Source organism: Scyliorhinus torazame, chromosome 11 (assembly GCF_047496885.1).
Source record: "Scyliorhinus torazame isolate Kashiwa2021f chromosome 11, sScyTor2.1, whole genome shotgun sequence".
NCBI classification, from domain to species: domain Eukaryota; kingdom Metazoa; phylum Chordata; class Chondrichthyes; order Carcharhiniformes; family Scyliorhinidae; genus Scyliorhinus; species Scyliorhinus torazame.
In genome coordinates, this window is record NC_092717.1 from 243422087 (window position 1) to 243438406 (window position 16320).

The following is a 16320-nucleotide window of genomic DNA, read 5'->3' on the forward strand; positions in this document are numbered from 1 at the left end:
CTCCAGGTCCTCGAATCTTTCGGCCCACCTCTTGTGCAGCGCCTCGTGCGCCTCCATCTTCACTGCCAGGCCCAAGATCTCGTCCTCATTGGTTTTGTCCCTCACCTCTCGGAGCTCTACCTCCTGGGCCTACTTCAGCCTCTCGATCGCCGTCAGCAGTGGCGCTAACACCTCCTTTTTAAGCTCCTCCACGCAGCGCCTGAGAAACTCCTGCTGATCCGGCCCCCATGCTGCTCGATCTCCTCCCACCGCCATCTTGTTTTTCCCCCCTCGTTTCTGCCGCTGCTCCAAAGCCACTTTTCCCCCCCGCTCCACTTCTGGTCCCCTCCATACACGACGGAAGGGGGACCTTGCTCTCACCTTCCCACACGGGAATCGGTCAAAAAATTTCCGTTCGGGCTCCTCTGGAGAGCCCAAAAGTCCGTTCTAGCGGAAGCCGCCGAAATGTTCAACCGGAAGTCCTCCTGGCATGGATTGCTAACCATGTGTTACATTTGCAAGATTTTTTTTTTAAATTTAGAGTATCCAATTCATTTTTTCCAATTAAGGGACAATTTAGCGTGGCCAATCCACCTCGCCTGTACATCTTTTGGGTTGTGGGGGTGAAACCCACGCAAACACGGGGAGAATGTGCAAACTCCACACGGACAGTGACCCAGAGCTGGGATCGAACCCGTGGGATCGGTGCCATGAAGGAACAGGATGAACCCACTGCGCCACCGTGCTGCCCCATTTGCAAGGTATTGTCATTTTCCTGAACATAACATTTGCTGATGCATATCAGAATCATGGAGAGAGGGCATTCAGCCCATCGAGTCTATGCTGGCTCTTTGAAAAAGCTACCCAATTAGTTCCACCCTCTACACTTACCCCATTGTCCTCTAATTGTTTTTTCCGTACAAGTACATGTCCAATTTTCTTTTGCAAGGTACTTTTGAATCTGCTTCCACCTCCCTTGCAGGCTGTACGCTTCAGATGACAACAACTCACCGAGTAAAATAAATTCCTCATGTCGCCCCCGGTTCTTTTATCAATCATTGTAAATCTGTCCCCTCTGGTTGGACTGCCACTGGAAACAGATCCTTCTTATTTACTCAATCAAATCCTCCTTGACCTTGGGACTACTGTATCAGATCTTGCCGTGACCTGCTCTGATCCAAGCAGACCAATCCCAGCTCCTTCAGTCTCTCCATGTGACTGAGGGGGTCCCTCACCTTTGGTTCCATTCTGATACATGTCTGCCCTCTCCGAGGCATTGCCAGCCTTCTTAAAACGTAGTTCGACAAATTGAACGCAAGACTCCAACTGAAGCCGAACCAATGGTTTAGGAAAAGTCAGCGTAACCTATTTACTTTTGCAGTTTATTCCTCTAGCCGTAATAAAGCCAGGAATCTCCCATGCCTTGTGGGGGCAGTGGTGTATTGGTATTGTCACTGGACTAGTAATCCATAGACACAGACTAATGCACTGGGGCTCTGGGTTCGAATCCCACCATGGAAGATGGTGAAATTTGAATTCAATAAAAGTCTGGAATGACAAGAAATCATTGCTGATTGTCGTAAAACCTAATATGGTTCACCTACGTCCTTTAGGGAAGGAAATGTGCCCTCTTACCCAGTCTGGCCTACATGCGACTCCAGGCCCACGCAGCTTTGACTCTTAATCACCCCGCTGAAATGGCCCAGTAAGCCATTCAGTTCAAGGGCAATTAGGGGATGGCCAACAAATGCTGGCCCAGTCTGCGACAGCCACATCGCAAACTAATTTTTACATATGTTTAAATGCCACCTACTTAATCTGGCAACCACCTTCAAAACCCCTCATTTAGTTTATTATGCTTCTCAAAATGTATCACTTCGCACTGGTGTATGATTTTTACCCACCACATGTCTGCTAATTTTACCAGTCTGTCCACATCCCCCAGACTGGCAATGCTAAATTGCCCCCTTAGTGTCCAAAAGGCGAGGCTGGGTTATGGGGATGGGGTGAGGGCATGGGTAGGGTACTCTTTCCAAGGGTCGGTGCAGGTTTGATGGGCCAAATGGCCTCCTTCTGCACTGTAGAGATTGTTTTTTTTGTTATACATTTAGAGTACCCAATTCTTTTTTTTCCAATTAAGGGGCAATTTAGCGTGGCCAATCCACCTACGCTGCACATCTTTGGGTTGTGGGGGTGAAACCCACGCAGACACAGGGAGAATGTGCACATTGTACAGATTCTATGATGCACTCTTAGCACCTTTCTCATTGTTTACATTTCTGAACTTCACACCATCTGCAAACTTAGAAACTATGCCCAGTTTTACCAAGCTCCAGGTCATTAATAAATGTCAAATCATGAACAGAACAGGAAAATCTTCCAAAATCATTAAAGCACTAAGCCAAACTTGAAACATCCAAAAACATGCATCACTTGGGACACGAGTGGGGAAGCCTGGGAGAAGAGTCAGAGTCCATTTTTAGCAAGCCAGATTTATGGACCGGGAGACCATTTGGCCAACTGAGTACATGCCAGCTCTGGAGAGCAAATTTGGTTGGTTCCATTCCCCCACTTTAACACTGCAGGTTTATATTTCCCTCAATTACATGCAAACACTTGAATTAGGAACAGAGTAGGACACCCGAGCCTGCTCTTCCGTTCAATAAGACCATGGTTGACATGATTGTAACCTTCCATCTACCCCCGATAACCGTCCACCTGTTTGTTCCGCTTGTTCAGCAAGAATCTATCTAGCTCTGGTATAAAGATATTCAAACGCTCTGCTTCCACTGCCTTTTGAGGAAGAGAGTCCCGGGGACTTAATTGGGCGAGCCCTTATTTTTAAACAGTGACATTCTTCATTGTCGCTGCTTCCACCACTTTCATAGGCAGTGCGTTCCAGGTCATTACCACTTGCTGCGTAAAAAAGTTCTCTCGCACATTCCTTCACCACCCCCACCCCACTTTCTTCCCCAAAGCTTTAAATCCATGAGGGTTTTTATTCATTTACATAACGTGGGCATCACTGGCTAGGCCAGCATTCATTGCCCATCCCTAGTTGCCCTTCAGAAGCTCCTTGCACCATCAGCTAACGGGAACAGCTTTTCTTTGTTGACTTTATCTAAACCTGTGATAATATTGCACATCTCTGTCAAATCTTCCTTCAATCCTCTTCGCGCCAAGAATAACAAGTCAGGAGTGTGATGGAATACTCTCCACTTGCCTGGTTGAGTGCAGCTCCAACAACACTCAAGACGCTCAACACAATCCAGCACAAAGCAACCCTTCCTCAAACATTCAACCCCTCCGTGTTGATGAAGTGTCAGCCGCGTGTACCATCTACAAGATGCACTGCAGTAACTCACCAAGGCTCGTGAGGCAGCACCTTCCAAACCCACAACCACTGCCACCCAGAAGGACAAGGGCAGCAGATACCTGGTAACCCCACCACCTGGAGCTTCACCTCCCAAGACACTCACCATCCTGACGTGAAAATTCAATCCCCATTCCTTCACTGTCACTGGGTCAAAATCCTGGAACGCCCTCCCTAACAGCACTATGGGTGTACGTACCCCTCTGTGACTGCAGCAGTTCAAGGCAGCTCACCACCACCTTCTGAAGGGCAACTAGGTTTGGCAATAAATGCTGGCCCAACCAGTGACGCCCACATCACGTAAGTGAATTAAAAAAATCTTTGTTCCTTTTTAGCCCCTTTTGAGGCATGTCATTTGCAGCCAGGCACAGTGAACTCCAAGGATGCAGGCAAGGCCACTCTTACACAAGCTCCCTTCGCAGCAATACAGCTTGCATCAGAAACCGGAAAACTGGGACACCATCAAACTCAACACCCTTCAGTCCATGACACCACAGGTTGGTGCAATGCAGGATTATTTAATCATGGAGGAACCATTTAGACTTCATTTTCTCTCTGATCATGTAATAAAAATAACAGCAGTAACAGCTGAACAGTGTGTGACATGTTGAACAGGTAAACAAGTGAAGAACAATGACACCAGCAAAGTTTGTGTCATTATTTAGCATTGATTTTCACACATGTCCTCACCTGCTTGAGTTTCTTTGACCTGATTTTGTGATACAGGCACAATGATGTGGTTGGGGGTTCTTTGCAAAGTCACTGTTTGAGTCCTTGGCAGCGTGCTTCCTTGCGACTTTATAAGTACTCCGGACTGTTGGACGACCTACAAGTGAAGCAAATTATAGGAGCTAGCAAGCAGGCAAGCTTGGTTCTGCAGCTGTCCAGAGAATCTCCTTTGTACAACGCTCTCTATTGCTTTAATATGTTTTCTACAACAGGAACACAATAAATAGTCTGGCACAAATATTTCACACCTAGCCTGATATTACATCTATGTAAAAGAACAGATTTTAAATCACCACCTTCTCAAGGGGCAGTTAGGGATGGGCAATAAATGCTGGCCTAGTCAGTGATACCCACATCCCTACAACAAATAAAAACATTTGCCACATTACTTTACACAAAGTTAGAAAACAAAAGGACAATAAACCATTGGCCCCATCACATCTCTGCCACCTCTTTGGAAGAGCTGGCCAATTAGCCCAGGACAGCACGGTGACACAGTGGTTAGCACAGCTGCTTCACAGCTCCAGGGTCCCAGGTTCGATTCCCGGCTTGGGTCACTGTCTGTGCGGTGTCTGCACGTTTTCCCCGTGTCTGCGTGGGTTTCATCCGGGCGATCCGGTTTCCTCCCACAGTCCAAAGACGTGGCGGTTAGGTGGATTGGCCATGCTACATTGCCAGTGTCCAAAAAGGTTAGATGGGGTCACTGGGATAGGGTGGAGGTGTGAGCTTGGGTAGGGCGCTCTTTGCAAGGGCTGGTGCAAACTCGATGGGCCGAATGGCCTCCTTCGGCACTGTAAATTCTATGATTCTATAATTACCACTCCACTCCTCTTTCCAGACAAGAGATAATTTTTTCCTTTTTAACAATATGCACAATTCTAAATCCGCCCCCTCCGCCACTTTCAAATATGAAATTAAATTCAAGCCTTTTAAGTCCATGTAATCTTAATTGCACAAAGCGGTTTCTAGCGTTTTTTATTTATTTATGGAGTGCGAGTGCTGTCAGCATTTATTGCCCAACCTCAACTTTCCACGAACTGAGTGGGTTGTTAGGCCAGTTCTGAGGGCGCTTAACACTTAACCATATTGCTGTGGATCTGGAGTCACAGGTAGGATACACAAAGCCAGGTAAAGATGACAGACTTCCGAAAGGACTTGAGTGGACCAGATTGTCTTTTTAAAATGACAATCGACAATGGTTTCGTGGTCATCATGAGACTGTTTCCAGATATATAAAAGATTGATTTCAAATTGAATCTGCGTTGGTGGATTTGAAAGCGGACGCCCAGAACATTACCCTGGGTCTCTGGATTACTAAGTCAGTGACAATACCATTACGCCACCATCTTCCCAACCAGCAATCCTGACAATTCTACTGAGATACATAAAATAAATATTTATATAGTATATACACACACATACTGGCGTTAGTGTACAACAGGAACGTGTTAGTTTCTTACCATCTGTGGCGATGGCAAGGTCTGCAGGACTTTTGCCTGCTGTGAAGCACTCATTACTGTCATGGTCTTTGTTGCCTGCCCTGGGTTGGCTTGTTTCGATGCTCCAGATACAACTGCAAGGGTAGAGGCTGGAGTTGCAGGTTTCTGTAGGCACTGTTGAATGAAAGCCTGGGAGTTCGGCATCAACCTCCGCAAGGCAGGTAAACTTCGCTGGGGAAAATTGAAATACGCAAGGTGTTTACAAAATCGTTTTCCTTTAAATGGAGCCCTTGCAGAACCGGAAAAATGACGCAAGGGTTTTGGAACTTATCCGCTCAGTCTCTTGAGCACCGGTTCGCCCATTGCAGGCCCCGGTTTTAAAAATCAAAAATAGAAGTCACCCGGGGCAGCACGGTGGCGCAGTGGGTTAGCCCTGTTGCCTCACGGCGCCGAGGTCCCAGGTTCGATCCCGGCTCTGGGTCACTGTCCGTGTGGAGTTTGCACATTCTCCCAGTGTTTGCTTGGGTTTCGCCCCCACGACCCAAAGATGTGCAGGCTAGGTGGATTGAACACTCTAAAATTACCCCTTAATTGCAAAAAAAAAAATGAAGGTACACTAAATTTATTTTAAAAAAAAGAAAATAGAAGTCATCCTTAGACAATATACAAGGAGAGAAGGAACGCCAAACCAATTGCTTTTCAAAAAGGTATCCATGTGCTGAATCCAGCCTGCCCCTGGCAGCGAGGCGGCCGGTCGCAGTCCACCTCCATTCGCAAACAAAGCACTGCAAGTATGATAATTTTTTACATTTTGCCAGCTTTAGTAAACAATTTCTGCAGTAAAGTTATCTTTACTGAAACAGTTTTTATTGCCTTGGAGCCTTTATGCATGTCAGTTTTAGGATGGCTGGGTCCTAGCTAATTGACTCCCATTGTGAAGTATCGGCCTCGTCAGCAATTTGGCCATTTGCGGGGTTCTGTGGGTACGCGACCCCTGCAAATGGCAGGTCTTTACTGTAAAACCCGAAAATCGTAAGGCGTCCGAGGTCACTTGTATTCTCAGCCACTTGCTGTCAATGGGATTTTGCTGAGCACAAGCTGGCTGCTGCATTTGCTTAACCATTGACTGCACTCAAAATAGGGCTGAGGTAAATTAAAATTCTTCCTGTACTCGAGGTCATCTCTTAGCCACATCCATCGGCAGAAGATCTCCAGGGGTTAACTTATGAGGCGAGATTACATAAACTAGGTTCTTATTCCCTGGAACATTTAGGTTAAGTGTCGATTTGATACGGACTTTCTTTCAGATTTTGAACATAATTATTTGCAGGCCAGAGAAGATTCACTCAACTGATTCTGGGACGGAGGAGTTATCTTGGGGAAAGGTTGTACAGGTTGGTCCGTTAATAATAATAATCTTTATTATAATAATCTTTATTATTGTCACAGGTAAGCTTACATTAACACTGCAATGAAGTTACTGTGAAAATCCCCTAGTCGCCACGTTCCGGCGCCTGTTCGGGTACACTGAGGGAGAATTCAGAATGTCCAATACACCTAACAAGCACGTCTTTCGGGACGTGGGAGGAAACCGGAGCACCCGGAGGAAACCCACGCAGACATGGGGAGAACGTGCAGACTCCGCACAGACAGTGACCCAAGCCGGGAATCGAACCTGGGACCCTGGAGCTGTGAAGCAACAGTGCTAACCACTGTGCTACCCTGCCGCCCATAAGCACTGGAGATTGGAGGAAGAGGTGCTCTTATTGAAACATAAAACAGAGTAGATGCTGAAAGGATGTTGCTCTGTGCGAGGAATCTGGAACAAGAGGACACAGTTTCAAAATTAGGAAAACCTATTCTGAGGGAGCTGATAGTCTGTGGAATTCGCCACCGAGAGAAGCTGGGCTATTGAATGTATTCAAGGCAAAGTTAGGCAGATAGATTTTTGATTGACAGGGGAGTAGAGGGTTATTGGGCGGGGAAGAGGGAAGACAGGAAAGTGGAGTTGATGCAACAGTCAGCACAGCCAGGGTCTGATCCAAAGGTGAGCAGGCTTGGGGGCAGAACGGCCTAGGCCTAATCCTAGCTCTTGAGGAGTCTTGAAAGGGCAGATGCAGACAAACGTTCTCCCATTGCTGGGAGAAAGTAGGACAAAGGGACACAACCAAAGAATAAAGAAAAGTACAGCACCTGAACAGGCCCTTCGGCCCTCCAAGCCTGTGCCGACCATGCTGCCCGTTTAAATTAAAATCTTTTACATTTCCTGGGTCCGAATCCCTCTATTCCCATCCTATTCATGTCTTTGTCAAGATGCCCCTTAAATGTCACTATCGCCCCTGCTTCCACCACCTCCTCCGGCAATGTGTTTCAGGCACCCACTACCCTCTGTGTAAAAAAAACTTGCATCGTACATCTCCTCTAAACCTTGCCCCTCGCACCTTAAACCTTTGCCCCCTAGTAATTGACCCCTCTACCCCGGGGAAGAGCCTCTGACTATCCACTCTGTCTATGCCCCTCATAATTTTGCAGACCTCTATCAGGTCGCCCCTCAACCTCCGTCGTTCCAGTGAGAACAAACCGAGTTTATTCAAACTCTCCTCATAGCTAATGCCCTCCATACCAGGCAACAACTGGTAAATCTCTTCTGCACACTCTCTAAAGCCTCCACATCCTTCTGGTAGTGTGGCGACCAGAATTGAACACTATACTCCAAGTGTGGCCTACCTAAGGCTCTTTCCAAGAGCCGGTGCAGTCTCGATGGGCCGAATGGCCTCCTTCTGCACTGTAAATTCTATGTTAATGTTAAACATGACTTGCCAATTCTTATACTCAATGCCCCGGCCAATGAAGGCAAGTATGCCGTATGCTTTCTTGACTACCTTTTCCAACCATACAATAAGAGCCAGAGAGGTTAAAAAAATCCTGCATGCAAATAACGATAAAAATGTGGAACACTCTCCTACCAAAAACAATTTTAAATCAGATACCAAGATATTTGCTCGGCAAGGGTAATATGGAACATGGGACCAAAGTGAGTGGATGGAGTTCAGTTACAGATCAGTCATGATCTCACTGCGTGGCGAAATAGGCTCAAGGGACCAGCCTCCCCGAACAGGCGCCGGAATGTGGCGACTAGGGGCTTTTCACAGTAGCTTCATTTGAAGCCTACTTGTGACAATAAGCGATTTTCATTTCATTTCATTTTCAAGGGGCTGAGTGGCCTATTTCTGCCCCCATATGCCTATCATGGATTACATTCCTCCAGCGTGTTCCTAGTGGAGAGGTGTATTAAATCGGTTGCTAACGGCAAGTACACGGAGTGAGTAAAGTTTAGGAATACGTATTACGTAACGGTGTTTTGTATTTCTCACCTCTTCAAAACTAATCAGATTTTCAGATTTAGAGCGAGATGCTAAATTTGAGCATTTGTTAAACTTCCTCTGCCTCACTTGCACCTCGATCAACTGCAGGAACATCAGCACTGTTTCAGCAGTAGGATAGATGCTTATGGTACTGGATTCGCACCACTGACTGTTCTCCATGCGCTGTGCAAACAGTGCTCTCTGCTGCCTCTGAGCAGGTACTGAGGCACTCGATCACATTGAAATCAAAAAGCACCCAAGGAAAAGCCCTTTGACCCAGAACTTGCTCTTCCATCATCCTGCTGCCCTCCTGGGACTAATCACCCAGGGAGCAGATGGTCAAATCTCATTATGGCGATTAAACTATCTGAATTTAGATTCACCCCACCCAAGTGATCACAAAGCAATCAGATATTTCTTCAGACTACAACTGATTCACTGGTGTCCTTAGCTGAGCCACGTCTACAGCGGTTCAAGAAGGTGACTCACCGCAACAGCTTCAGAGGGCAACAAGTGCCGATCTCGCCAGTGATGCCCACATAGAACATAGAAAAATACAGCACAGAACAGGCCCTTCGGCCCACGATGTTGTGCCGAACCTTTGTCCTAGACATCTGCAGACTGAAGGAAATCTAACTAGTTGTGAACATCCTCTCAAAAAATGAAATGGATGGCAGTTAGATTCTAACACTAACATTTCCTGACCCTCAACCTAAAAATGAAGCAATCCTCCACGATAATCACCCACTGAGGCTGTTTAAACTTAAGTTGTCCTGAAAAAGGAGAGTGACTTCAAGGAGTTAATTGTTTCCTGCTGCATTTTCAAATCAAGATGTGCCCATAGCCAGGAACGCAGCCTGCGAAGCGCGAAAAGACATTGGAGCATCCGGTTGAAAATAAATTGTTAATGTCAGTTAGAGATGAGTTAAAGCCATCGGAATTAAAAATGCAGGAAAAAGGTGAGCAAGCTGTGGCAGAGCAGGTGGCAACAGTATTCAAAGCTATTAGATCATACATCATAGAATTTACACTGCAGGAGGAGTCCATTCAGCCTATCGGTTCTGCACCAGCCCTTCGAAAAAGCACCCTACTTAAGCCCATGCCTCCATCCCATTCCTGTAATCCAGTAACCCCACCGAACCTTTTGGAAACTACGGCCAACCCACCTAACCGGCTCATCTTTAGACTGTGGGAGGAAACCGGGGCACCCGGATGAAACCCACGCAGACACGAGGAGAAAGTGCAAACTCCACACAGTCACCCGAGGACAGAATTGAACACGGATCCCCGGTGCTGTGAGGCAGCAGTGCTAACCCCCGTGCAAGGGATGCTTGAAAGGAGTGTGGAAAAGTTGGGAGAGCGGAGCAGGCAGGATAAAAGAGCAAGAGGAAGCACGAGACTGAGAGCAGAGTGGTAGTTCAGGGCTGGGACTTCCGGAGTTGACATCAGGGTTCAAACATGACCCGAGCGAGTGGAGGCAGCTGATTGGGTAAGTACGGTCATTAAGTATTTACGAATTTTATCATTTATAGTTTATAAAGTCTATATTTTGTGGTCCAAAGCTTGTAAGGGCTATATTCCAGGGTACTAAAGGAGATGACGGGGGAAAAATGAAAAAATTCATTTTTTCCAATTAAGGGGCAATTTAGCGTGGCCAATCCACGTACCCTGCACATCTTTGTGCTGTGGGGGCGAAACCCATGCAAACACGGGGAGAATGTGCAAACTCCACACGGACAGTGACCCAGAGACGGGATCGAACCTGGGACCTCGGCGCTGTGAGGCAGCAATGCTAACCACTGCGCCACCGTGCTGCCCTATCATTTCATTGTTACGCATTGTTTAACTGGTATTGTAAGCTATTTTCTTGATATTATAATTAGTAATGCTGTTTATTTTTTTAATATACTATATCCTTATTTGTGCGTGGAGTCACTCTCAGAGGCAAGTATCTTTTCCTCACCGTCTGACCAATTAAATAAAATATTGAAATATTGGGATCTGTCTGGTATTCTAGCAACTGTTGGGGTCTGGTCTGGGATCGTAATAATTTTCAGATAATGATCCAATTCTTGTTGCAATGTCATGATTAAACCTCCCTCCACCACACACACTCTCAGCAGTCCATTCCAGATCCTACTCACTCGCTGCAAAAGTAGTTTTTTCTTCATCTTAAAATCGATTTCCTCTGGTCCTTGAACGTTCCACTAATAAGAAGTTTCTCCCTAATCTACTCTGCCCAGACCCCTCATGATTTTGAACACCTCGATCAAATCTGCTCTTGAACTTCTCTGCTCCAAGGAGAACAGTCCCAGCTTCGCCAATCTATCCACGTAACTGAAGTGTAATCTAACAGTTTCTAGCTTTAGAATCTGCACATTATAGCAAGTTAACATCATAGTTACCTTGAGAAAAGGCACAAGGTAAGGCTGTGGTGAAGACTTGAGTTCTTTGTACAACTGGTTTGTGAATTCTTCAACTTCCATCTTCCCATCCTGAAGGAGAACAGATTGCATTCCACAATTGTAACAAATGCCTGAGTATAGCATAATAAATTGCCTAAACCCTTGCTCGGATGTATTGATCATTTTGACAAGAATGCTGAAAGACAATAACATGGAGATTTGGTGTACTGCAGTTGTCTGAGCGGCACCACGCAAATTCTACAAATCGGTCAGTATGTCGGACGTGCGATGAAATAACCTCAGTGATAGTCAAGTTTATTCAAGCTTCCCACCTATAGCAGAGTAAAAAGTTAGATATGAGGCCCTGCTTTGAAGACTGCCCTGCAGTCACTGATTTGAATTCATACTACAGGGGAAAAAAAAGGCGCTGACTGGTCGACAAGTCAACTGATTGGTCAGGGCATTGCAATGGAGAAACCAATAGGCTCCCCAGGTTCCCGGGTAATTAAAAAAAGGGACAAGGCTTGAACACATTCCTTTTGTTTGCAGCGAACAGGCCCTTGTGTATGAACGTATGCAGATTCAGCTGGCACTCTCTCTTTTTCCTCATGAGTGCAAGGTGAAAAGCTTCGGCCATGTCAGAAAATAGCGATAACATGTGTTTATCAGGGAAAGCCAAAAAATTGTTATTTTCTGCCTGTTACATATTTTAAACACCACGAGGAAAACGCAAGCGGCTTAAGGCAGGGGCAGTTTTGTTACGCTGATATGTTGATAAGCCTAGCAGCACTGCAGACAGATGCTTACCGAAGGCAAGCTGGCAATGGGGAACAGAATATAATGGATTTGTACAAGGTTGACGCAGGTGTAGACATCACGATGGAGAACTGTGAAGTATTAGAGATATTAACAGAGAGGAGGTTCTAGCAGGTGTAGCAGCCTTAAAAGTGGATAAATTCACAGGGCCAGATCAAATGTATCCCAGGCTAATAAGGGAGGCAATGGAGACGACATCAGGGGCACTAACAGTAATGTTCAAATCCTCTGTGGCCACAGGTGAGGTGCCAGGGGACTGGAGGACAGGGCGGCACAGTGGTTAGCACTGCTGTCTATGGCGCTGAGAACCCTGGTTCGATCCCGTCCCCGGGTCACTGTCTGTGTGGAGTTTGAACATTCTTCCTATGTCTGTGTGGGTTTCACCCCTACAACCCAAAGATGTGCAGGTTAGGTGGATTGATAATGCTAAATTGCCCCTTAATTGGGAAAAAATTAATTGGATATTCTAAATTTATTTTTAGAAAAGAGGACTGGAGGACAGCTAGCATTGTCCCATTATTAAAAACGAGAGTAAGCCCAAGCAATTATAGGCCAGTCAGTCTAATCATAGTGGTGGGGACGTTACTGGAAAGAATTCTGAGCGACAGAATATATCTGCACTTGGATAGACACAGATTACTAGGGATAGTCAGCATTGATTTGTTTAAGCAAAGGTTGTGCCTGATGAATTTAATCAAATCTTTTGGAGAGGTAACCAGGAGTGCTGTTAAGGGCAATGCGTTTGATGTGATCTATATGGACTTTAGCCAGGCTTTTGATACGGTGCCTCATGGCAGGCTGGTCAAAGGCCCATGGGATCTAAGGCAAAATGGCACATTGGATCCAAAATTGGCCATGAGGCAGGATGCAGAGGGTCAGGGATGTTTCTGTGACTGGAGGTCTGTTTCCAGTTGGGTTCTACGGTGCTCAGGAATGGGGCTCCTGCTTGGCCATGAGGCAGGAAGCAGAGGGTCAGGGATGTTTCTGTGACTGGAGGTCTGTTTCCAGTTGGGTTCTGCGGTGCTCAGGAATGGGGCCCCTGCTTGGCCATGAGGCAGGAAGCAGAGGGTCAGGGATGTTTCTGTGACTGGAGGTCTGTTTCCAGTTGGGTTCTGCGGTGCTCAGGAATGGGGCTCCTACTATCTGTGTACACTAATGATTCAGATTTAAATGTACAGGGTATGATCAAGAAGTTCACTGATAACATGAAAATTGGCAGGGTGGTAAATAGTGAGGACGATAGCCATAGGCTGCAGGAGGATATCAATGGACTGGCCATGTGGGCTGGGCAGTGAACAAATAGAATTCAACCTGAAAAAATGTGAGATAATGGACTTGGAGCAGACTAACATGGTAAAAAATTGAACTATGAATGGTAGGACCCTGGTAGTACTTAGGATTAGAGAGACCTTAAGTGTATATCGACTGTCGCGACACCCTAGGCTAGCGTGTGGTCAATTCCAACCCCATACGACCCTGAGTCGCAACACAGGGGAAATTAGATTTTATTTAAACCCCCCCCAACTGCACATAATCATCGTCTTAGTTAAGGGTATTTCTAGTTTATGTTATTTTATTAGTTAACATTTATTTTATCTGTAATAATCACAAAATGTCTGGGACATCATTCTCTTGCTTTCAAACATTCCCTCACATTATAACAAATTGCAAACGAAAGGTGAGGGCAATTGTTTCAACCTTCCCTTCTGTGATTTAGAATAACCCGACGTTTACCATCAGCTGTGTCATTAACAACATGTCTCTCTTTTCAGCAATGTTAAAATTATGAATTATTTATCTGCCGAAAAGTTGTCACAAAAAAAGTAGTGTCTAATGTTAACGGGAAACTCATCTTACCAGTAGTTTTTGCACTAAAGCCTTCACATTACATGACATTTGTGGTGAGTGGGATCCACTGGAAGCCAATTTAATTAATGTTGCAAGGAAGTTCTTGCATTTCTTCACATTTTCCAAAGTTTCCTACAAAAACATTCAACAGTATTAAGACAAATTGAAGAGAGAGAATCCTTGGCAAAACACCTTGTTCTTGATTCCCCCAGCAGAGGAATTATTGCTCTTCTGAACCCAGTAATCAAACACCTCCATTTGATCACCCCTTTATTTTCAACATGCAAGTGAACACCAGTCAAGTTTATGCAAGCTATCCTCATAATTCAAACCTCGCACGCCAAAAGCACTGCACTATTCAAATCGAGATTGCAGAACTTGGCTGTGGAGGCATCTGGGTGACTTGGGACGCGAATCACAAAGTTAGTCTGCAGGTTAGTTGAAGGGTTAATAATGAGGGGGTATAATTTTAGAGTGAGGGGCAGGGGGTTTAGAGGGGATTTGAGGAAACAAGTTTTCGCGTAGAGGGTGGTAAGATTCTGGAATTCACTGCTGGGAAGGTAGCAGAGGTGGGAAACCTCAAACTTTAAACAATGCACTTATGAGCACTTCAAATGTTGGAGGCTAGGGCCCAAGTGCCAGGAAGTGGGATTAGTGTAGATTTAGCGTAGTTTTGTCAGTGCAGACTCGATGGGGCCCAAGGGCCTCTCTTCTGTACTTGTAATATTCTGTGTCTCTAGATACAGCAAGTTATTCAGGTGTTTGTTGCAAGGGGAATGGAATATCAAAGTGGGGAAATTTTACCGCAGCTGTACAGGACCTTGATGAGGCCACATTTGGAATACTGTCTACAGCTTTGGTCTCGTATTTGAAAGAAGATATAACTGCGTTCAAACAGAGATGGTTCACTTGACTCATTCCTAGGATGAGGGGCTTGTCTTATGAGGAAGGTTGCCGAGGTTGGGCCTACAACCTATTGGAGTTTAGAAGGATGAGAGGTGACCTTACAGAAACCCACAAGGTCCTGAGGGTATTTGATCGGGTGGATACCAAGAGGATGTTAAAGTGATGGAAGGAGACATCAACAATACTATCAATCAGCACTTGTTTAGCAATAATCTACTCACGGACGCTCAGTTTGGGTTCCGCCAGGGCCCCTCAGCTCCTGACCTCATTGCAGCCTTGGTTCAAACACAGACAAAAGAGCCGAACTCCATGGGTGAGGGGAGAATGACTCCCTTGACATCAAGGTCACTTTCACTAAGTGTGGTGTCAAGGAGCCCGAGCAAAACTGAGTCATTGGCAATCGGGGAGAAAGTCTGCTGGTTGGAGTCATGGCTGGCACAAAGGAAGCTGGTTGTTTCGTTTGAAGGCAGTCGTCTCAGCTCCAAGACATCACTACAGGAGTTCCTCAGGGTAGTGTTCTCGGCTCAACCATCTTGGTTGCTTTATCAATGACATTCCCTCCGTCATAAGATGAGAAGTGGGGATGTTTGCTGATGACTGCACAATGTCAGCACCATTCACGACTCCTGAGACACTGAAAGAGTCCATGTCCAAATTCAGCAACACCTGGACAATGTCCAGGCTTGGGCTGATAAGTAACATTCATGCCACACAAATGCCAGGCAATGACCATCTCCAACAAGAGAGAATCTAACCATCAACCCTTGAAATTCAATGGCATCACCGTCGCTGACTCCCCCACTATAAACATCCTGGACGGTGGACAGAGGGGGGGGGTTACCATTAACCAGAAACTGAACTGGACTAACCATATAAATACTGTGGTCAAGGGCAGCACGGTCAAACAGTGGTTAGCACTGCTGTCTCACAGCGCCGAGGTCCCAGGTTCGATCCCAGCTCCGGGTCAGTCTCCGTGTGGTGTTTGCACATTCTCCACGTGTCTGCGTGGGTTTCACCCCCACAACCCAAAAGTGTGCAGGTTAGGTGAATTGGCCACGCTAAATTGCCCCTTAATTGGAAAAATGAATTGGGCACTCTAAATTTAAAAAGAAAATACTGTGGTCACAAGAGCAAGTCAGAGGTTTGGAAACCTGCAGCAAGGAACTCACCTGCTGACTTCCCAAAGCCTGTCCACCATCTACAAGGCACAAGTCAGGAGTGTGATGGAATACTCTCCACTTGCCTGGATGAGTGCAGCTCCGATGACACTCAAGAAGCTCGACACCATTCAGGACAAAGCAGCCCACTTGACTGGCACTCCATCAACAAGCATTCTCACTCTCCACCCCCGACGCACAGGGGCTGCAGTATGTAGCATCTACAAGATGTACTGCAGCAACTCACCAAGGCCCCTTCGGCAGCATCTTCCAAACGCATGACTGCTACCACCTTGAAGGACA

The 16320-nt window shown here is 46.1% G+C and overlaps 1 protein-coding gene across 3 annotated transcripts in view; it reads right to left on the reverse strand.

Annotated features, from left to right (window-relative positions):
* Positions 1–16320, reverse strand: part of LOC140385885 (transcription initiation factor TFIID subunit 4-like) — a 315117-nt gene that overhangs the window by 274855 nt on the left and 23942 nt on the right. For all 3 annotated transcript variants that reach the window (XR_011933491.1, XM_072468499.1, XM_072468498.1), the window contains exons 5-8: positions 13964–14086; positions 11291–11380; positions 5542–5751; positions 4043–4178 (exon numbers count right to left, since the gene is read on the reverse strand). Coding sequence is in view for 2 of the 3 variants with exons in the window: in XM_072468499.1 (XP_072324600.1) it covers positions 4043–4178; positions 5542–5751; positions 11291–11380; positions 13964–14086 (559 nt within the window). In the remaining variant the exon portion in view is untranslated. The remainder of the gene's footprint in view (positions 1–4042; positions 4179–5541; positions 5752–11290; positions 11381–13963; positions 14087–16320) is intronic.